At 33.9% G+C, this 21,518-nt stretch overlaps 3 protein-coding genes across 7 annotated transcripts; 2 read left to right on the top strand and 1 right to left on the bottom strand.

The window, feature by feature from the left end:
* The first annotated feature begins 671 nt into the window (after positions 1-671).
* LOC145605968 (uncharacterized) lies at positions 672-8,056 on the top strand. Of its 4 annotated transcripts, none has more exons than XM_081662039.1 (3): positions 672-2,137; positions 6,824-7,248; positions 7,684-8,056. In XM_081662039.1, exon 1 carries the CDS (start codon positions 778-780, stop codon positions 2,107-2,109), a length of 1,332 nt encoding a protein of 443 aa, XP_081518165.1. In that variant the 5' UTR covers positions 672-777; the 3' UTR covers positions 2,110-2,137; positions 6,824-7,248; positions 7,684-8,056. The 4 variants fall into 4 exon arrangements, with proteins under 4 accessions (XP_081518165.1, XP_081518164.1, XP_081518162.1 ...); XM_081662038.1 differs by having other exon boundaries at positions 672-2,198; positions 6,824-6,907; XM_081662036.1 differs by having other exon boundaries at positions 672-2,198.
* Positions 8,057-9,485: 1,429 nt separating this feature from the next.
* Positions 9,486-13,125, top strand: LOC145605880 (aspartic proteinase Asp1-like). The gene is made up of 8 exons (XM_081661947.1): positions 9,486-9,983; positions 10,996-11,113; positions 11,331-11,551; positions 11,651-11,875; positions 11,960-12,098; positions 12,354-12,554; positions 12,653-12,725; positions 12,822-13,125. The coding sequence occupies exons 1-8, from the start codon at positions 9,766-9,768 to the stop codon at positions 12,929-12,931; spliced, it is 1,305 nt and encodes a 434-aa protein (XP_081518073.1). The 5' UTR covers positions 9,486-9,765; the 3' UTR covers positions 12,932-13,125.
* Positions 13,126-18,124: 4,999 nt separating this feature from the next.
* Positions 18,125-20,855, bottom strand: LOC145605882 (protein ATAF2-like). 2 transcript variants are annotated; one of them, XM_081661948.1, is made up of 3 exons: positions 20,506-20,855; positions 19,960-20,234; positions 18,125-18,898 (listed from the first exon to the last, which is right to left on the bottom strand). In XM_081661948.1, exons 1-3 carry the CDS (start codon positions 20,666-20,668, stop codon positions 18,425-18,427), a joined length of 912 nt encoding a protein of 303 aa, XP_081518074.1. In that variant the 5' UTR covers positions 20,669-20,855; the 3' UTR covers positions 18,125-18,424. The 2 variants fall into 2 exon arrangements, with proteins under 2 accessions (XP_081518074.1, XP_081518075.1); XM_081661949.1 differs by lacking the exon at positions 20,506-20,855 and adding an exon at positions 20,361-20,379.
* Between the last annotated feature and the right edge of the window lie 663 nt (positions 20,856-21,518).

Raw genomic sequence — 21,518 nt, 5'->3', positions numbered from 1 at the left:
ATATTTTTGGTGCTGGATTTTTGTATCTTAAATACTATAATGGTGTTGAGAAGGAAGTTTAATTCAGGTCTTAGGAGTAACAAAATCTTATCATACAGTTAGTAGAAATAGTTTTAGATAAGTACTTATATAAAGATTAACAAGGGATATTCAAGTTTAATACGAAGTATACAATCTAAATAAGTTTTTACTAGATTAGACTTATTAGAGTAATTCAAATAAGTAAATCAGGTGAATATAACATACCCTTCATACATCTAAAACACTTTTTGACACATCATAACTTCATTAACCACGGCCTTCTCTTAATCAGTTGTTGTATAAGGAAAACAAAAAATCAATCACAAATTCACCATATATAAACACATACTTCGTATTAGGTACAACCAACACCTGAACTCGTTAACACAGTATCACAGACGACATCACACTCGTAATTCCACTCACATCTTCTAACCAAATTACAAATTTGTATGCCACAATCCACACATGATCATCAAGCATTTTTGAATTTGAATTCTTAAAAATTTCAGGAAATTAGGGTTCCTGTTTTTTTTTATAGGACAGTAAATAAAAAATTTTAAATAAAAAAACAGAAAAATTTAGGAACAAAAATAAACAGAAACAGAGGCAGTGAGAATACAAACAGTATTTTTCTGACAATGTGCTAAGCACCAAGCCACCAATACCCCCAAAATCTCTCTCTGTAAAAACCCTAACTCACATTTCAGAAATTTCCGACCCTAATATTCTCTCTCCTCCTCATCGGCGCCTCCGATGAAGAGACCTTCGCCGGCGTCAATGGCGGATTCTCCGGACTTTCCTCCACCTGCACCTCCAAGTCATCGGATGAAGAAAACGAGGGAGTTGCCCAATTTGTCGGATTGCAATTGCTGCAATCGTCACATCAATAGTACAAACCCTAAAAATCGGCTTCAAATCCTTGCTAGTGAGTGGCGAATCGTTCTTCTTTGTAAATGTTGCTATAATCTTGTTGAATCGTCGCAATATTGCTCTTATTGTTTAGCTAGGGTTTCATCTTCATCAATGGAGTCGTTTCATGAGTGCAAGAGGTGTCGGCGTAGGGTTCATAAGGCGTGCGCTTCGATGTTCCCTTTTGGTTCAGGTAATGGTAGTAATTGTAGTGATGAATTTTCGGTTTGTTTTGATTGTTGGGTTCCGAAATTGATTGAGAATGATTATAAAGCTAGGGTTATTGGTAGTAAAATTAAGAGTAAAGTGGCGAAAACCGGGGGTGATTTGACGAATTCGTTGGGGAGTTCTGGGGTTTGTGATTCACAGGATATGGGGAGAGGTGAGGATGCTTTGAATGATGTTCATGTTGTAGCTCAGAAGAAGATTGCTGCTGCCCGTGAGGCGAAGGAGAAGGCTTTTAACAAGGTGATGGATGCAACGAAGGCGATTGCTGTAGCGAGTAGAGCTGTGGGTTTGGTTAGTGTAGATAAGGATGTTGATCAACAGGGTTCATTGGTTGATGTGGATGCACAATTGGCTTTTAGGTTGCATAGAGCGATGAATAGCTCACCAAGGATATCGAGGAACTCGTGTTTGTTGAATATGCAATGTGAGGATGTGCCTGAGGTGGATGGTCTTGGATTGCAGGCAGCTATTGATCCGAGTTGCTCCAGCAAACCTAGCAATGCTGGAGGTGATGGGGAAAGTGGGTGTCCTGAAACTATACAAGATTGTGAGCATAAGTGTGCTAGAATGCAAGACGAGAAGCAAGGTGGTGATCTAGATGGTTGCTTGATTACGTATAGCAGGAAGGGGCGGGCATCATTAGAAGCTAAGGGCAAGAAAGATCCTGATTCATCTGAGAGAACACACTGTAGGCGGTGGTCATCTGGTGATGTAAAGATCAAGGAGGAACATGACTGCCCTCTGAGGACATATAGGAGGAGGCTGTCAAAAGTTGAAAGGTGCAAACTGGAGCTTGGTTATTATTCTAAAACATATAGCAGAAGGCACTCAGCAATCCCACATTGTAAAGACAACTTAATCTACAGCAGTTACAAGTTAGATAATGGGGCTCCGGCAATTGTTTTGAAGTGTTGTGAGGAATCACCAGCATTCACTAGTGCTTCTTAGCGTGGATTCATCTTTCTAGGCTCCAAAGGTCTGGCTTTTAGTCTTCCTAATCCCCAGCTCCTCCAGTACAGAAAATATTTTGTTAATTGGTGAGAATCTTAATTTTGCTGTATAATACATGATACTGCTTTTGTTAGTAATTGAGATGTTTGCATCTGTACAAAATATGAGTTTTGGGTAGAAGTAGAATGGAGGGATTTTGGCCTCATGGGAAACAAACATTTTCTGTAAATTACTAGTTGCACCTGTGGTGTTTTCCCTTTATGCATAGATCTTTTTCCTTTGCTTTTGTGTGTTTGCTAGCTTATATAAATTATGAGACTTGCGTTTTATGGTCATTATTTAGAGCACAAATTATAGGAAGCCATAATGTCCATAGGACACTGGTGGGATGTTGCCATTAGTAAATGACAAGGGCCCTTCTGAACATCAAATCAATGTTCTTTAGTTGAAGTTGAATGGCTTCCAGCCTTGTTTGCACCCTTACTTGCCTCTATCCTACTTTCACTTGACTGGCTAAATTATGGACTAAAGGTGTGGATAGAAATTAATAAGTTGCAGACTAGCTGACTTTGTTGTAGATTAGATGAAAACCGATCCAATATTGTTCTAGTTTGTATTTGATTGTCCTGATTAGTATTTTTTTTTCTAAGCAACTCCACCTTTGAGAAAATTAGATACTTCTAGATTGTTTGATTTATCTTTTTATTTGGTATTTTATTTAGTGCTCTGCCTGCGAGTCAATATTTTGGAGGCAGCTCGATAAGTTTGTATTGTGAGTATTCTAATGGTGCTCTTTCTCTTAGACTGAGGATTAGTGAGTTATTTTGTAGTTTTCCTTTTGTAGATGTGATGGTTCTATTTCTTGCCTAGATACAACTTCTCTCAATCCTGTAGCTGTGAAATTTATTTCTTGCGTTAGCACTCAATGGTTGATTTGTGTTAGTATGACGATTGCGAAGATAACCTGTATTAAAAAAAATAAAAAAAAATAAAAAAAAAAGAAAGAAGATTTGCATGTCATTGGATGTGAAAAAGGGGAATAATAGGTACAATATAGTGTTCCTTGTCATTTTCCTTTGGCACAAAATTAAGGTTGTTAGTTACTCACAAACTTCAGGGAAAAATAGAATAGCCAAAAAAAAAAATTCGTAGCTCACTACGATTGTCAAGAGATGCCTTTTGAAGAGTTACAGGCCTTTCATTGACCAGCTTAGGCTGAGTGGCTGCTTTCAAATTGACTCTTTAACCATCAAGGTGAAGTTTTTTGTTTAGAGATTAGAGTTTAGATTGCATGCAACTGTATGCAAACTTTATACTACTGATCTTAGGCTGCAAGCATTTAAATATTTGAGTTATTTAGCCATCTTTGTGTGCTATGTGCTGCAAAGGATTTGAGAGATTTGATATCATCTGGATCTGGCTGCCTGGCTCTTCTGAGTGGTCTTTTGGGGAAAGGACTCAGTGCTACTGAAACACCAATAAATCTTAGATCTTCTATATAAAACATACAAGTTTTTGTTTTCTTTTTTTTTTAAAAAAAAAAATGAGTAGGATGGAACTTGAACTATATATATATACATATATATGTATGTATGTATTAGCGAGCCACAAGGGCGGGTAATGACAATCGATCCACCTTGGAATCAGGAAGGAAACTCTAACCACTTTAGCTATCTTTTACTCTCAACTTGAACTTTATATCCATGGCTAAAGAGTAAAGTGTGTGAGAAAATATCCCAATAAGAGATAAAAGTGTGGGCATACCTTGGCAAATATCCCCTTTTAGGTCTTCACCTTTTATGAAAACATTGAGCACCACTAGTTGAGATGGCAATTTTGGGAGAAAATACAAGCCATTGTTTGAGAGACAGATTCTTGAGTAATCCAATATTTATGAAGCTCCAACATATAAAATTGTGGTCATTTGGTATCAATCATTATTAACATCTGGGTAAGGCCTTTCCTCCCATGTGCTTAAACATCTGGGAAAGACCCTTTCTTCTGAATGCTTGACTAACTCCTTAATTATGTGATTGTCATCAAAGATCAAACTTCCCTTGATGAAGGTTAGTTCAGCAAGTTCAAGATGAGTCACTGGAATATCTTGAAGCTTTTGTTTTTTTGGGGTTTTGGTGGTAAGTTCACGCAAATTGTTCTAGCAGTGTACAAAGCCTCAGTACACATAAAATTTGGAGATTGACATTGAAGGTTGAAGAGGTAGCCTCCTTAATTATGTGATTGTCATTAAAGATCAAACTTCCCTTGATGAAGGTTAGTTCAGCAAGTTCAAGATGAGTCACTGGAATATCTTGAAGCTTTTGTTTTTTTGGAGTTTTGGTGGTAAGTTCACGCAAATTGTTCTAGCAGTGTACAAAGCCTCAGTACACATAAAATTTGGAGAGGACATTGAAGGGTGAAGAGGTAGCCCAATAGATTTGCTTTTTTTTAGATGGAGACCACATCTGCATGTCATGCTACCCTTCTTACAATTCTATGGGCTTCCTTACCACTGAGTTAAGAAATTTCTGATTTGTATTAAAACACACAACATTCTTATGCTGTTGGCAAAAATTGAAATAACCTTAAAAAAAAAAAACTTTTCGTTGGGTTCTTTGACACAGCCTTATCAAAATTCCACAATATAAGCTTTTTAAAGTTTAGAAAAGCTGTGATACGCCTCATGGTGCTAATGCTGACAAGTTTTCTTCCAATTTCGTGTCAAAAGAACTAGTATGCTTTTGATTATCCTGTACCAAAACTTGGGATTTATAGTGGACTAATCAGTTTCTTTCTGACTAGGGCGACACTTTTGAGTTGGTTGTTTGCAGTTGTGGTTGTGGAAGTGTAGAAGGGAAGGGGTAATGGAATATTGAGTGATTTCCATACCTAGATCTAAAACAAACAATAAGACAAATTGAAGTCTATCCTTTATTTTCCTCATGTTTCCCTTTCTTAAACTCTCTTTCCCATTCATGAACCAAATGCGCCCTTATTTTCTTTCTCCTATGCTGCAGCTCCTAGCATCTGTCTTTTTAGGCTCACCTTTCTTTCAGGATTTTAGGCTTGGCAGCTATTTGGTCAAAGATATGCTGAGTAAGGCGGAGAAAGGAGGAACAAACAACAAGGCTCTTTTGCTTTTTCTTGGGAAGAAGACATAGATATCTCACATTCTTCGTTTTTCGCTCTTTAATTTAGAAACTGAGTTGTTAGTGTTGACAAATCAGTTACTATTCTGTAGAATTTAGTTGAACTGCCTACTGATTTGTTGATTACAATCTATATTAGTCAGTTGACCTTTTAAACTGACATATAGGCAATATCGCAATAATTCAAGGATCCAAATGGTTCCTTTCTCATTGTTATCGTTTGAACTTTTGTGCCACTCCTCTTTCAGCTTGAAAACATTCTGTGGCTAGGTTGATCATATAAGTTATTGCTATAATCTGGGTTTTTATGTTTTCTCTTGCTGAAGCTTCCTTAGATCTTTATGAATAGGATCTCTCTGTTACCCACAATACAATGTAGGCTTCCTAATAGCAGTGTGTTAATCTTTGTGTATGTGCTGTGATGCCTGTTGGATGCGCAAATGATTATGTATGGTAAAATATTCAGAATAAAGTGAAAGGAATGGATTACTGTATTTAATAGAATACTGGCATGTGTTATTGTTATATAGTGGATACTGATTCCAGGTGATATTGTTTTGGTGGGTGCGTTTAAAGCAATTGTTAGTGGTAAGTAGGAACTTTGGAGAAATTTGGAAACCAAAGATTGATACTTTACCAAAGTAAAACAAAATATTTGGACTTATTACATAGAAGATCTTGATCTAGATGTTGTGATTTGTGAAATTATTAGGTAGGGAAGTTTCATTGTGAAGAACTGAAGATTGGAGTTATCAATTGAGACATTTACGGGATTAAGTCTGGATGGAATTAAAAAAGGGGGGTGGGGTGGAATACTACGCAATTATAATATTCCTCCGAAATGTATATAGAAAATGTGATAGGATTGGTGTTTGTTGTTCAGTTCAAAGTTTTGGGCTTATTAAAATAGCATGTTCGCATGATGAACATGTAAAGATGTGTATTTTGACTCTTTGAGGTGAATGTGTAATATCACAAGAAAAAATAGAATCTAAAGTAGGTCTATAGACCTAGAGTAAGATGAAGTAGAATCAATTGCGGTGATTTTGCTATGTCCAATGTCAACATCAGGAGGCTCCACTTTGTAGGATGACGAGTTGGAAAATTGAAAGTATTAGTTGTAGGCGAGGGAGACCAAAGATCGATTTGGATGTAAAAGCATAATTTCATCAATTAAGATTCAAAGACACTAGTATACTGGGGTGGGAGTTTGAGAAAACATATTTCTAGAGGAAATGTGTGGTGGATTGGCAGATGTGAAGGCTCTCCAGATAACCATTCTTATCCTGCTTTTATGTCAGAAAGTCTGCATAGTGCTTAATCCCAATCTGTGCTTGAGTTCTGATTCCAATTTTGATTAAATGCTTTTTCTTTCTTAATAGGAGAAATTCTAAAAATAATGATGACAATGTACAAATGAGAGGACTAGGAGTCTAGGACTTCAAAAGCCAATGTGAAATTATTGCATTCGAAATGATGACAAGTACTCCATATATTTAAGATTGTATTGTCTTTTTCTTTTTTTTTTAATTTTTTTTTTTTTTTTTTTTTTTGTCTTTTTTTAGGTGTGTGATGTGAGATCCTGTCATCAAAAGGCCTGAAGACTCCATAATTGAGGAGTTTTGGCAAATAGAGATAAGGGAAATCAGGTGGAGAGCAATATATCTTCTTTTAGGGTATTTGAGGAATGAGATTATGTAGTAAACAAATTATTCTAGATGAACAAATCCCTGTAGACTTGGAGATTGATACATCAGGTCCTCTGGCAGTTTTAAGAATTTTTTTTGTGGGGTTGGGGAGATAGGGGGTGGGACTCTTGGCACTTTTTCTTCAAAGTTGGAAGCCGCAATCAGCCCTCTTTATTTTCTCCCTGTAATTTCAGTGCAATTGCACTGGGAGGAAGGAGTACTTTTTAGGGATGTAAGAGATGCCACAAATATCGATCTATTACACTTGTGGACTATATGTAGAAGAAATTTTTTCTTGAATGGTAAGCTGCTTCACATCATTCTGCACTTGTGGTCCATTATTGTGATGTTTGCTGGGTTAGGTCAAGTTCTTTGGTTTGATGAATCTCCTTTAAGCATTTTCACTTTAGCTGGAATTCTCGGAATATTTTCCAAAGAGAGGCTTGGATTAGGAATTGCACCAGTAATTGGATGATGTGGAGTTGGGTTTTTTTTTTTTTTTTTTTGTCAAACGCCCTCTATTTTAGATGACCCAAATAACTTACTAATTTCTTAATTAGCTATACTCAAGACTTTACTTTCTCAGACCTTTTTACTTCCATGGGTTTCTTAAGTGCAAGTCATTTCCCGTAATGAAGCGTGTCAGGGTATGTTAGCCTGGCTGATGATTGCCTTGGATGTTGCTGGTTCTTGTTTCTGGCTTTCCTGGAGTTTTAAACCCGGTTTTTATTTTCCAGGGCCGTTCAAGCTTTTTCTGGATTCTCGTAAGAAGTGTCAGGGCTGAGTTGCAGGCAAATTTTGAGGAAGCTGGCTTCCATACCATAGGGCTACCAGAAAAGTATGAGAAATAGTGGAGCAATGTATTATGTAAATTGGCATAGAGTTCTCACAACATAGGTTTAAGGGTTGTGATGTATGTGATACTTTGAGTAAGATATGAGCAGAATCTGATTCTTTGTCCTAACATGCAATATACCAGTGATGGCATTGTAAATTTTTGGAATAGATATTAAACAAATTATTTTTCTAGTGGAAAATGCTTATGCTGTATATAAATTTTTGTGTACCTCATTGCAAGAATAGAAATTCCCTTACCTTCCCATTTTCTCAGGTCTGACCTACAAAACAAAGAACATAACTAGTTGGCTGATTAATAAGAAGTGTTGGTCAGTATATAATTTAGAAAATTATATATATATATATATATATATATATAAAATAGTATTATATAAATGCAAGAGTATAATGACATTATGGGACTGTAAATCAAGATGTTCATAAAAAAAACTGAACATTACTTTGTACAAGATTGCATATTTGGTTAATAAAGATGAAAAGGAGGAAACAAAATGGTGAGAGAAACCTAAAGATGAAATCAAATTCTTGCTCAGACCCAGTAAATTGCATATAAGTCAAATTATTCACCATGACTTTTTAAAGTAAGAAAATTTCTGGTTATATTATGCGTGTTCCTTAGTATACTCCCTCTGTCCTAAAACTAAGTTCAAATTGCTCAAGGGGACGAAAGTAAAGACGAAAAAAGGTGGCTGTGTAGGCGTGGGTCTTCACTTTAACGATAAAACTTACTCAAAAAATAGGGTCATACTACGTACTTATTTATGTAACATCCGAAATTGGTTTATGTTAACCTAGCTATGAGACGGAAGATAATTTATTACGAAGTAGTCCGTATATTTTTTTCAAGAGGGAAAATGTGGGTCTTTGCCACATGTGCACAGGTTGGAAAGTTGGAAGACAATTTAATAAAACAAACTCCTTTAGTAATTGCTGATTGAATTTGATGTAACATGCTTCGTAGGAATTTGGCTAGGGATGTTTTTCAATAACTGACTTCCTAAACACACTCTTATTTGAAGGCTATGCTGCCAGCCTGTTTATGTCACAACTGCTACTTGGATTTTGCTGCTGCTTTTGTCTTCAGATTGTTGCATATCAGTTTTACAGGTTAGTCCTAATTAATTGTTGCCCATTTTCTTCACATTAACATATTTTATAATGTTAAGAGTATTTTATTAAAATACTTCCTCTGGCCGGAATTAGTTGTCGTGTTGATCGTGTAATTTGAACTGGCTATATAATAAATTGTTTCAGAGTTATCAGACGTATGAAGTACTGTTATTGATATTGGGTTAGGCTATTATTGTCTTTTACAAAGTTGGTAAGCCCACTTCCATAATTTGTCTTCGTGTTTATAGGCCATACCATATTAATAGTAAAAAAATGACATCCAATCATTTTGGTCCAGAAATATACTTTCCAGGAAACTTTCAGGAAATTTCCTTTTATAATCCTTAAGTCCTACCCATTTGGTCTATTATATTCCTAAACTAACTCATATAAATTGTTAATAATACTTTATATAAAGATTTAGTGATCTAACATAAAATAATTAAAGCTTATAGTATAAACTAAAGGATTCCTTTTTCCCACCTAAGAATCATAAAAAAGAAAAGAATCCTTTTTTTTTAACCCTCAAGTCAGAATTACAGTTGGGTTAAAACTGTTTTATTTTCCCCTTCATTGTATAACAAGAAAAGAACATAAGAAAAATCCTTAAAGAAGCAAAAACAATGTCACAATAACAATTTATTCCAATGTAGGCAATACATATTTTCATCTAACAAGTCAAGAAATCCCAACAGAATCATTTTAATTATTTTTTAATTTGTATAAAGTGTTTGTTTTTTAGCATATAGTATAAATAAGACTTTACAACTATTTCAACGACCCTTGATAACAATCTCAACTGTAGAAACTAATATCTGAATTATCTGATTGTGTTCGAAAACTTAAAGATAATGAGAGGATGGATAGAGATGTTATGGTTGTTTGTATTGCTCTTTTTGAGCACAACATCAATGTTAGAGTGTAGTTTTAATGGTAATAATGAAAGACAGCCTTATTATTATTATAGAGGTCGTCCAATGCTTTTAGGAGCAAGTTCTTCATCAAATTCTCTTCATCGGAGGGTTTCTTCTATTGTTCTTCCTATATATGGCAACGTCTATCCTCGAGGGTAATTCTCGTTCGATTTCTCTTTATCTTCTTCTTTTGTTTTCATTGAGTTTGGTTGATGTTAGAGGACTAGCTTGATCAAAATGGTTGAACTGATGGTTGTAGACTCGATCGATAGTTTTGTCTTTAATAAGCATTTGTTGGTTGTTAAGGTTGTTAAGTGTTAGAAGTCTGTTTTCATTGATATTCTGCTGGAATTGCTGGCATTAATTGTACAGTGGACTAGTAGAGGCTTGGTGAAATTGAGAAACTTGCATTGATAGTTTGAGAGGCTAGCTATTAGAATGTGGGCTTTATGTGTGAATGTGTGATCTATGTTGCTTGGTGTAACAGATAAGGATAAGATATTATCTATAATCTGGTGGAATATTTTCTGGGAATTCTGTTTATGGTCTAATTTGATGTGTTCAATTGTCATAATAAGTACCCTTTACCCGATATTAATAGTCACATAATATTTTAGGATGTTCAAAAAAGTGATAATCTTTCCTAAAATACTTACGGATTGTGCTTGGATTGCTTTTGATACTCTCATTTGGAATGAATGGCGAGGTGAAGGTGGGAGGGGTACAACTTTTGTATAGGTTATTCAAGATCATATTGAATCCTTAAATGTAACAGACTAAGATAATGTGACAACTATTCTGGAAAGAGGGAGTATTTTGATTTTCAATTAACTGGATTTGGGTTGATACTTGATAGTTGATGTATTCTAGTCAGACATTAGTATGCAAATTGTGCTCATGATGGATTATCATTCCAAAAAAAGAAGGCAATTCTCTGCTAGTCTTTCCAGACACATTGAGGGGTTGATTTTCAGTTGTTTCTCTTGAGTTTTGTCAATTTGATGTAGGCTGCGAATGCCATATGCTCCTTAGATGGTGGCAGTTGTTTTGTTGCTGACTTACTAGCACAACGATCTCTGAATTCATATTATATGTTCATGAAGTTACATATTTAATGGCTCCCTAAAATAATTTAGTCTCTCAAGTATTTTAGTAATTGCGCTGCAGATTTTACTATGTACCAGTCCTTGTAGGAAATCCTCCAAGACCCTACTTTCTTGATCCTGATACAGGCAGTGACCTCACTTGGCTCCAATGTGATGCACCCTGTGTCCGATGTACTAGGGTAAGTGGCAATTTTTTTTTTTTCTTCTGTATTTACAGTATTTGTTATTCTCTCATTGTTTGTTCTAATTTAACTTTAAGTTTTAGCTGTTTACTTGTTGTGGTTCAATTCATACGAATGGGGCTTTTTTTGTCCGATGGCTGTATCAGCAGTTCAGCACCAAAACATAATGTCATGCTTGTACTGATTTGTAGTTGTGCCTTAAAATTATCTGCAGGGACCACATCCCCTTTATAAGCCTAGCACTGACCTAGTAGCTTCTAGAGATCCCCTTTGTGCTGCAGTGCAACCTGAATATTACAAATGTGAAAGCCCTGAGCAATGTGATTATGAGGTCGAGTATGCAGATGGTGGTTCGTCTCTTGGTGTTCTTCTAAGGGATGAAATGCATTTTAACCTCACAAACGGAGATAGACAAAGCCCTCGTCTAGGAATTGGGTTAGTTCTTCTATGTGTTTGCTTTGTGAAATTCAATATATGTGTTAAAATGTTTAGTTTAATTTAACCCTTTTTTTTTTTTTTTTACTGAATTTGCAGATGTGGATATGATCAAATCCCTGGTTCGTCTCACCATCCCTTGGATGGGGTTCTTGGCCTTGGCAAGGGAAAAGTCAGCATCGTGTCACAACTCAGTGATCAGGGTTTGACCAAGAATGTTGTCGGTCACTGCTTAAGTGGGCGAGGGGGAGGTTATATCTTCTTTGGAGATCAATTATATGATTCTTCACGATTGGTTTGGACAAACACAACTGATGGTTACTCGTAAGACCATTTTCACCTTTTCAGTATTGTTAACTTTGGTTTGATTTATGGTTGTCCCTTGATGAAAAACAATGTTACTTCCAGGAAACACTACTCACCTGGATTTGCTGAACTCGTTTATGGTCGGAGAGCAACTGGAGTTGAAAATCTTCTGGTGATTTTCGACAGTGGGAGTTCCTACACCTATTTAGCTTCTCAAGCTTACAACACCCTAGTTTCCCTGGTGAGAATCTTGAAAAGAAAAGAGTCATAAACTCTATATATCATTGTTTTGTAGAATTAGGCTTTGTTCTAAACAAAATTAGTTAAGGAACAATGAGTTCAGAACTTCAGATAGGTGCTACCAAGTTTATTTACACCGTTAGTGCATTCAAATAAGGGCTGATAATTTCAAATAAGTAGAATGCAGAGAAAAAGAACAATGTCTTAAGTAATTACAAGTTTTGACAGTTTTTGAGGAATAATAATTGCTTTGCAGTTGATGAGAGATTTACATAGAACGTCTCTGAAAGATGCAACTGATGATGACACGCTTCCTGTATGCTGGAAAGGTAAAAAGCCTTTCAAAAGCATCCGTGATGTTAAGAAATACTTCAAGCCTTTGGCTTTAAGCTTTGGGGATGGAGGCAGATATGCTGCTCATTACGAAATCCCTCCTGAGAACTATCTCATTATCTCAGTAAGCACCTTCAGACTGTCATTTTCTTCTGCACCCCTTTCTAAGTTCCTGACAGTATCTGATACAGCAATTTGTGCTACTGTTTTTCCTTATACCAGATAAAAGGCAACGCCTGTTTGGGGATTCTAAACGGTACTGAAGTAGGACTACGGAATTACAACATCATTGGAGGTACAGATTGCTACAAGTCTACAACACAATCCTTCTTTTAGTCGCCTTTCTTTAGCTGTTAAGTAGTTTCTTGACTGGTTATCATTCCTGTTACAGATATATCGATGCAAGATAAGATGGTGGTCTATGATAACGAGAAAAATAAGATCGGATGGGGACCGGCTAACTGTGAAAAACTTCCTAGGGGATTGGCAGCTTCTTTATGAAGGTTGTTCGAGTAGATATCAATTCTTAGATATGTAAGTATACTGAATAATATACAAGGCAGGGCATAGAAGTTGTAAGTAGGCAGATACTTGTCATGTACATTAGGGTCTTAATATAAAACATTATTGTTGGGCTTAAACACAGTAATTCCAGTCCGTAATCGTGATTAAGATTTAAAAGAGACGAGTAATAAACATCACGCCCTCTACTTCAAAAATCAGAACATAAGGACATAATTTTTTGAAGACAGATCATTTTACAAAAAGGATGCAATATTTAGTGAGTGTAATTTGTTCGGTTGGCATAAAAAAAATTCAAGACGTAGTCCCCTTTATGTAAGTGGAACTTTCACTTCTTATAATTTACCAAATAGTAACATTCTAACGTAGACTTTCAATTAAAATGGTTGCTAAAGACGGTCATGTTACACGTTTTGTACTGTATTACAAACCGATATATTAATCAAAATTATACATTAGCATGTTGTTCTCAAATCATATGTATGAATTGAGTAGTCAAATTCAGTGAAATAACTCATGAAATGATCACTTTGTTGGACTAATAATGCATTAAACTTTATTACATCATATTAATTTAAACCTGATTAAAGTACAAGGCAGGTGAATTATTTCAAAAGATGTATTTAGTGGATAAGCTGTGTTTAATTGAATTAGCTTTTATTATATCGTGATTATGATTTATAATGATGTATCTCATCTCATGTATGTTTGACTCTTAGAAGTTGGAAGAGGTTGAGTTTACATTGTCAAAGAGTTGGACTAAGGCCCAAACGTGCAAAGTTAGCTTATTTAGTTACTTTTTGCCTTTTTGACTCCCATAATTTGCCATCAAAGTTCCATTTTCATACTCCACTTTAATGCTGGGACATGAATATCTAAATATATATATGCATATTTTTCTCAAAATGATGATTTTTTGTTTGTTTTGATTTAGTTCGGTTCATATTAAGATATAATCATTATCCCTATTGGTTAACGGATTAATTTACTATGAAAAACGTACTAATATTGGGTTTAATTTTTACATCCAGTTGAAATCACAATAATATCAACATATGTCGACTTTATTTCAACAAGCTTTTGCTACAATTTGAATTTGGTTTAATTGTTAGATCAATAATCAAACACAAGTCAATTGTGACAAAAATAATCAAACTCAAGTATATATACTACGTATAATATATTGCCAACTATTTCGAATTTTCCATTCAAATTGTCATTATATATTCCTTTTCACTACAATTGATTGTATGATTTGTATCCTGCCTAATTACATACAATGATATATAAAAGCGCTTTACAAAAAGCCATTACTAAAACATAGATCCATGATGACTTAGTATGAAGTCAAATAAAGTATTCAAAAGCTAATAAAGTTTCTAGAGTAATTGTAAAAGTGTATCAAATGTATTTTGACTATCATCTTATATTTAATAGGAATATTCACTCTGATTTGTATGTAAAGACTTATATATAACACTTCAATTCTTTCTATTGTATTCAATTCAAAACAACTCCATAACTAAGGCCCTGTTCTCTTACGTTGAAATTAAGTTCAGTTCAGCTCAGTTCGGTTCAGTTCAGCTCAGTTCAGTTCAGTTCAGCTCAGTTCAGTTCAGTTCAGCTCAACTCCTAATTTCCTTCTCTTATAAAATATTCATTTCAGTTCAGTTTAGTTCAGTTCGATTCAGTTTAGTTCAGCTGAGTTCAGTCAATGAGAACAGACCAAATAAATTATTAATATCTATTGTCACTTTTGAAAATATCACATAGTAAATCATGTGAAAACAAATAATAAAGCAAATTTGATAAAGGTCCTATAATAATACTAATGTGTATTTGTAAAACAATAAAAGCTAAATTAATAAGCTTTGACCTAAATTAAATTAAATAGTCCTAAAAGAAGTTACAACAACAATATCTACTCCACGAGAAGTATCTATTATTTTCAAAGTTACTGGCGGCCACAACCTCACGTGTGGTAGCTTTGACTCAATTTGCCATTTGATGAGGCAAAGTAATATAAGTAGCTATTAGGTAAGTAGTGTTCCACTGATATATTGAGTTTATGGTCCTAACAAATCGATAATTTTGTGTGTAAATGGAGCAATAATTATGTATATATGGTCCTATTAAATCGATTTTAACGAGTTCATATGTTGATATGTTGAATAGTTTAGTGAGGTCGTTTTCACGTTAGATATTCTCTTGATTTTATTAAACCTGTTTTACTTTGTTCAAGAAATCTTCATAAAAAAAAATTATTAAATAGGTCAAGTAAAATGAGATTGAACAATATATGTTTTACAATACAAATGTACTCTGTATTATATTTTGTATTTTAGACAAAGTATATATTCATTGTTAGTTCACTTTAACTTCATGATCATATTTCTCTACTAAAATAAAAAATGATATGAAGTGTTAAGCTTTATCATGCAGAGTATTGTTTTATAATTTTACCATTTTATTCTAAAAAAAAAAAACAAAAAAACAAACCTTGCATTTCTTAAGCTCCAAAATAATTGCACCAAACGACTTAAAAGTTCAAATTTCGCATACTTTGGACGTGTTTTTCACCAACAAAAAAAATGTCACAATGATTTGTAGTAAATTTGTCATAACATAAGTAATTTGTATTTTCAAAATATCAACTTTATTTCATGATTTAGTAATACTCCATACACAACAAATATAATTAATAATTAAAGTAGTGTAATAAAAACCATTAATAAAAATTAAACTGTTACAGCTAATGTGAAATGAAAGAACTATATAATTCAATATTATTGATACTATGTACTTATAGATCACATATGCAACATGGTCCTATATTAGATTGTTTGATAGTGGGAATTGAAGTTGTGACACCTTTAATTTAATGTGGACTAAAACATATGATCAAGTTGGTCCATATAGTATCATAATGTTGCCATCATTCGTCGACACAACTATTGTTATTGCGTAAAGTATACTACAATTTCTGGCGTCTTGTTTTATCTGCAAGTGCTTCCAAATTCATGCATTCATTTCATTTCGTTTTTTTATTTAAGGAATATACTTCGTGGGTTTTACTTACCCATTAATAATTCTGTTGCTTTTTATCATACTCAAATGGAAGTTCGATGGTTTAATTTAAAACTGTGGTACTTTAATTTCATCGTAGGATAACTTTAAATTTAGGTCATATCGTTTGATAGTGAACACATGGGGCATATACTCGTCTTGATTATATAAATATTGTGAATTTGCGAGGCCAGTGACATTAACCATCTATATACTTAATACTTATACACCATATTATTATTTTCATAAAAACTGGTTTTGTCGAACAAATTATTAATGGGTTCAAAATATTTGAGTTGTTTTAAAAAAAAAGAGAATATTTGAATTAATATGTGACAAATAAATTTCTTGACAAAATATCTATTCTTTTAATTGGATAGACATACTCACATACTAATATTGGCTATATGCCTATATACCAAATCCTTGTACTTTTGCCTTTAGAGAGTCATTTATACATTGTCTAGCAATAAGCCCTATATTTTGGATTTTTGGCTTTGTAAAAGTGCTATCTATTAGTATTTAGTAGTAGATATTTAACACGTGTTTTAATATCAACAAAGTGAGAGGAATAATAATGATATGCAAGCTAAGTTGAGCTCTATTTGCAATATTGGATAAGCATTGATATACCTTTTGTCATAGTTTTTATCATGTATAACATGTATTTTTTTAGTACATTTTGAAAATAATTAACTATCTATTCCACATTTACTTACTATGTAGTTTGATGGGTAAAATAAATAATTGTCTAACTATGAAAGATAATTGAGAACTTTAAACATTAGAAATCCACTTGTAGAGTTGAAATCTCTCAAATCGATTTAGCTCATAACAAGACTTGAATTCAACTAAAATTTGTGCATTATAGCTCGAGTATTAATTAAACTATACAAACCGAACTCTTTTCTAAGTTAACTCCATTATATTACATATTATTGTAATCAGACTTTGCCACTCTCGTAAGCATTGTAAAAGATTATATAATTACTATTAAAATATAATTTGTTGACTTAATTAACCTCATAATTTCAAAGATGCTCATAATAAAGATTCTCGAAGCAAGCTCAATTCTACTCAATTTGTGTATAAAGATAAAATTATAAAATAAAATTTTTATCTTTTATTTTATTGAGCATCAAATTACACCAACCATATAACAACATGAGACGTGGATTATGACATGTTGTTGGGTGTGTGCCGCAAATTCCATAAAATGGGACCCACTCTCTTAATCTGATTGTGAACCAATCACAACATCATTTTAAATCTCCACAGCCGTCTTTGTAATTTTTATGATCCAGTCAAATAAAGTAGGAAGAAAAAGATAAGGACTCTCCATTTTCATTTTTATTTTTTGGTTTTTAGCAATATAGTTTACTGTATATTAGTCATAGTTATCCTAAATTACTTGATTTTGACTATATGCTTATCATAACCTAAGTCATCCAATTGTGTGAGGAAAGGATCTTTTCCTCAACTAGTGTGAGGTATCTAATTCCAAATTATGCTCGAGTTTAGGAGAATCTTACAAAAGTGCAAAAAAACGAGTGTAAGTACGTAAAGAAAAATAATATCCATGATTAAATCTCACCATTTATTTTAAAATGAGCAAAAGTTGAAGAATCACGAGAAAATAAAATGTGGTCAGAATTATGCCACATTTATAGCGTGAGACAATGAAATTGAAGTTGTGTATGTAATAACTTGAGGCAATAGCTAGCAAACCATTAACTACATCACTTCTTAAGCTATGCATTTGTTTCATGTTTTATTTATTTTTTGGTCCAAATTAGCTATGAGTGTATTACAATTAACAAATTGGGGAGAGGGGAATGAAACCCTCGATCTATTACGTAAAATACATGCCTTCAATCTTTGCCACTAGATCAATACCACATTAGTGCATTTGTTTCAATTTTACGTTGGAGTACTTTCTCGCTTTTCAACTTAAGCTGTAACGCTATTAGTATATTCGAGTTTTTATATGACAAAAATTAAAAGGTAAGAAAACACTTTATACTTTCTTTTCCTCATATATTATCAAAACAACTCACCTCAAAAGTTCTGCAACTAAAACATACTAGGATTATATATACATCGATCTCTAGATAAGAGTACTGAAATTCTGAATAATTAAATTTCCCGCAATATTTTTTGGATAACAAAAAATTGTTCTACAAAGCCCCTAAAATCTATTATAATCCTAGAGACTACATATTAACATGCTGAATCTTAAGAATGAATTTACAAAGGACTAATTAATGATCCTTCTAAACACTATTCTTCATCAGCATCCTAAGTTTTAAAATTCACTAGCATCCTCTCCTTAGCTTGTCACTGGATCGGACTACCACACCCACCCACTTCATTCCGGCCGGATCGGGCTAACCTAGCTTTACTTGCTTACCGAAGGAGCATAAATATGTCCTGAAAATTGGTCATCTGATCATTCTGAAATTGGGCTGTTGAGGCAAATGGGTCCTCAGGAAATGGATCCATGTAATTGAACGAAGGGAAGTCAAGGTTGTTCTTGCCTAGTTCATTCCACTTAGGGTCACTTTGGACCTCCTTGTCACACATAAACTCGGGTGAGGCTACGTGGTTCGACCCACTCGTGTCCGTGTGGCACCGAGGGACCGAGTCCGATGTGTCGAAATGGAGCAGGTCATTTTTCACCGGGGCTATGGGTGATGGGGTCATGTACCCCATGGGCACGGTCTGGCTCGGTGTCGAAATATTGGGCTTTTGGTCCTCAAAGTCTGAGTATTGAGCCATGGAATTGGGCATTGACATGGGCTTGGACTTCTGATCAATGCTATAGTCCTTCTCAATCACACCCTTCTTATTGTATATACGGCATAACACCCAATCATCAAGCTGAAATAGTTGAAATAAAAAACATGTCAATTATTTGAAATTTGGACCGTCATTTATTGAAAAAATTGTGACAAACTGACACGTCATTAATCTTATCAAATGTACTAGCTGAATTGTTGACTTATGAATCTCATTATTATTGTTGCTTAAGAGATGATCATATGATGTTATGTCCATTTATTAGTGCCACCACCTAAGTCCAATCCTTACAAGTCACAACTACAAATTATGGTAATTAAACTAATATTAATTGTACTAGATTATAACACATGACAAGCAACAAATCCTTTTACAACTAAGCATGACATTATTGAAATAAACTCATGATTCGACATGTTTAACTTAGGTAACTATAACGTGATAATATGTACGTATACATGAAAAACGTTTCATTTTATTTCACCACTTTCAAACAATTAGTCAAATAACGTGACACCATACGTAACGAGTTCAATTATGTACATACATCGAAATCATCGATAATTGACACAATGTTAATGACTAGGCCACGGGCCGAAAATAATTAGCACAACAAGCACAAAGTTGGTAAAGATGTGAACCTAAAATCTAATGGTGTCACAATTAGAAGATAAGCCTTATCTTATCTCTAATGTGAGGATGAATCAAATAAGCATAAAATAATTAAAATTATTTAATTTTATACAATTAAAAATCATATATTCTCATGAAAAATGCCAATTACACAAGAACTTCTTGGAAGGCTCCATGTTCTAGAATGTATTTGTCTTCATATGTATAAACCTCATATGGGGTGGTCCCTAATGTAGCACTAGGGTGGCACTAGAAAAGCCTAGTGAATCACATGAGATCCTAGCCGTACATTTTTAATTTTTTTACAACATAAAAAAACAATATTAAAAATATCACAACAAATTACTAAATGACCAAACTACCCTTATCAAATTTCACACTTCCAATTTTACCCTTAGCTCATGAAATTGCACTAAAATGGTTAATCAACAATTACCAAAACAAATCAAGATTAAAAATTCATAAACTAGAGATCAACAGAATTAACATGGGAATAAAATGAAAATTACCCTAAGATTGGTTCTCTTGCCAGCCGATCGATCAACATTAGCGAGGCGATACTCGTGCATTATCCAATTAGTCTTAACACCCTTAGGGGCTTTTCCGGCATAAAACACCAAAGCTTTTTTAATACCAAGAGTTTTGGGTTTTCCAATGGGCTTATCCGCCCCGGTTGCCTTCCAATACCCGGTTCCTGCGGCCCGATTCGGCCTTGACCCGTTTGGATATTTTCTGTCTCTTGGTGAAAAGAAATACCACTCTTTCTCACCATACAACGCCATCCCTATAAAAAAAAAATCAAAAAAATTCAATCAATTTCATTTTTCTCAAATAAATCATATAAATTCAACAAATTCTTATTCATTTTTGTTAATTAATTATAAATATAATATGTATTTAATTAACTTACCCAAATGAAAAATAATTCAATTACCCAAGAATCTCGCCTTGAAAGGGGATCCATCCATGTTAAATTATGGTTATTAATTTATTAAATTCAAGATAAATGATAGAAAAAATTATAAAAATTAAAGAAATGGAAAGAAAAAAATTACCAGGAAGTTGCCAAGGATCAAATTTGTAGAGATCAATTTCAGCAATGATAGGAACAGAAATACGTTGAGAAGCACACTTGCGACATAAGTAATGAACCACTAACTCTTCATCGGTCGGGTGGAATCGAAACCCGGGCGGTAAAACGAGTTCTTCGCTCATCATTTCTTCTTTTCTTACTTTAAAAAATGGATCGGATTCGAATCGGATGATAGAGTTTGGAGATGATATAACAGTAGTAGTAGAAGAGATACGGTAAATCGAATTTTGTACTTGTGATAAAAATTTGTTGTTGCTTCGTTTTGGTAATCCCGAAGTCGAAGCTGCTCAAAACACGGGCCTTCGGACAGAGGACTTCACTCCCTTTTTATAGAGGAGGGATTCTGTCAAGAGGTGGGTGTGGTGGGGTTATTTTATTTTATTTTTATTTTTATTTTTTATTAATTTTTTATTTTGTTTTGGTTTTTTTAATTTGCACGTGTTTGATGTACTGCCCTTGGTTGAAGTTTTAAAAGGTTGGTCTCATTAAACAAATGTTCAACTCTTAGATTAAATGAGTAACTCTTACATTTGTTGTACTATACGTCTATACTAGTAACTAGTCTACGTCTACTATACCCCCCCAAAGGCCAAGGCACAAGTTGTGAGTTGTGTCACTTGTATGGTGGTGTACGGATATTTTGGGGGAGTTTAAGATAGGATCATATAAGTCATTTTGTGTTTTTAGATTTGAGAAATGATCTTCCTAACTTATAATTATGAACATGGTTTTGTGATGTGCGTATTGTGTTTGACTTAATTTTGACAAAATTGGTTAAACATTAGCTGTAATTTTTTATTAGCGTTATCCAAATTATGGTTACAAAGAGTTATACTAAGTCAACACACAATACACATGATGATTTATTAATTTTGACAACCTTTAAATGTCAATCGATATTGAAAGAAGAAAATCAAATTGCAAAAAGTAAAAGTTTTTTTTAGTACGCAATAGTATACTTATCTAGGGAGTTTT

This window comes from Chenopodium album, chromosome 22, assembly GCF_948465745.1.
Source record: "Chenopodium album chromosome 22, dcCheAlbu1.1, whole genome shotgun sequence".
In the NCBI taxonomy this organism is placed as follows: Eukaryota; Viridiplantae; Streptophyta; class Magnoliopsida; order Caryophyllales; family Amaranthaceae; genus Chenopodium; species Chenopodium album.
The sequence above is the reverse complement of the archived record's forward strand: the minus strand, read 5'-3'. Positions and strand labels throughout refer to the sequence as shown.

What these genes read in the sequence shown, in the direction of transcription:
- LOC145605882 (XM_081661948.1), bottom strand. Translation starts at nt 20,668, where the DNA reads ATGATGAGCGAAGAACTCGTTTTACCGCCCGGGTTTCGATTCCACCCG. An exon ending in TGATCCTTGGCAACTTCCTG is followed by an intron (nt 20,235 to 20,505) that starts GTAATTTTTTTC and finishes TTTTTTTTATAG; the next exon opens with GGATGGCGTTGTATGGTGAG. An exon ending in GCAAGAGAACCAATCTTAGG is followed by an intron (nt 18,899 to 19,959) that starts GTAATTTTCATT and finishes CAACTATTTCAG; the next exon opens with CTTGATGATTGGGTGTTATG.
- LOC145605968 (XM_081662039.1), top strand. Translation starts at nt 778, where the DNA reads ATGAAGAGACCTTCGCCGGCGTCAATGGCGGATTCTCCGGACTTTCCT.
- LOC145605880 (XM_081661947.1), top strand. Translation starts at nt 9,766, where the DNA reads ATGAGAGGATGGATAGAGATGTTATGGTTGTTTGTATTGCTCTTTTTG. An exon ending in CCTGTGTCCGATGTACTAGG is followed by an intron (nt 11,114 to 11,330) that starts GTAAGTGGCAAT and finishes AATTATCTGCAG; the next exon opens with GGACCACATCCCCTTTATAA. An exon ending in AACACAACTGATGGTTACTC is followed by an intron (nt 11,876 to 11,959) that starts GTAAGACCATTT and finishes TGTTACTTCCAG; the next exon opens with GAAACACTACTCACCTGGAT.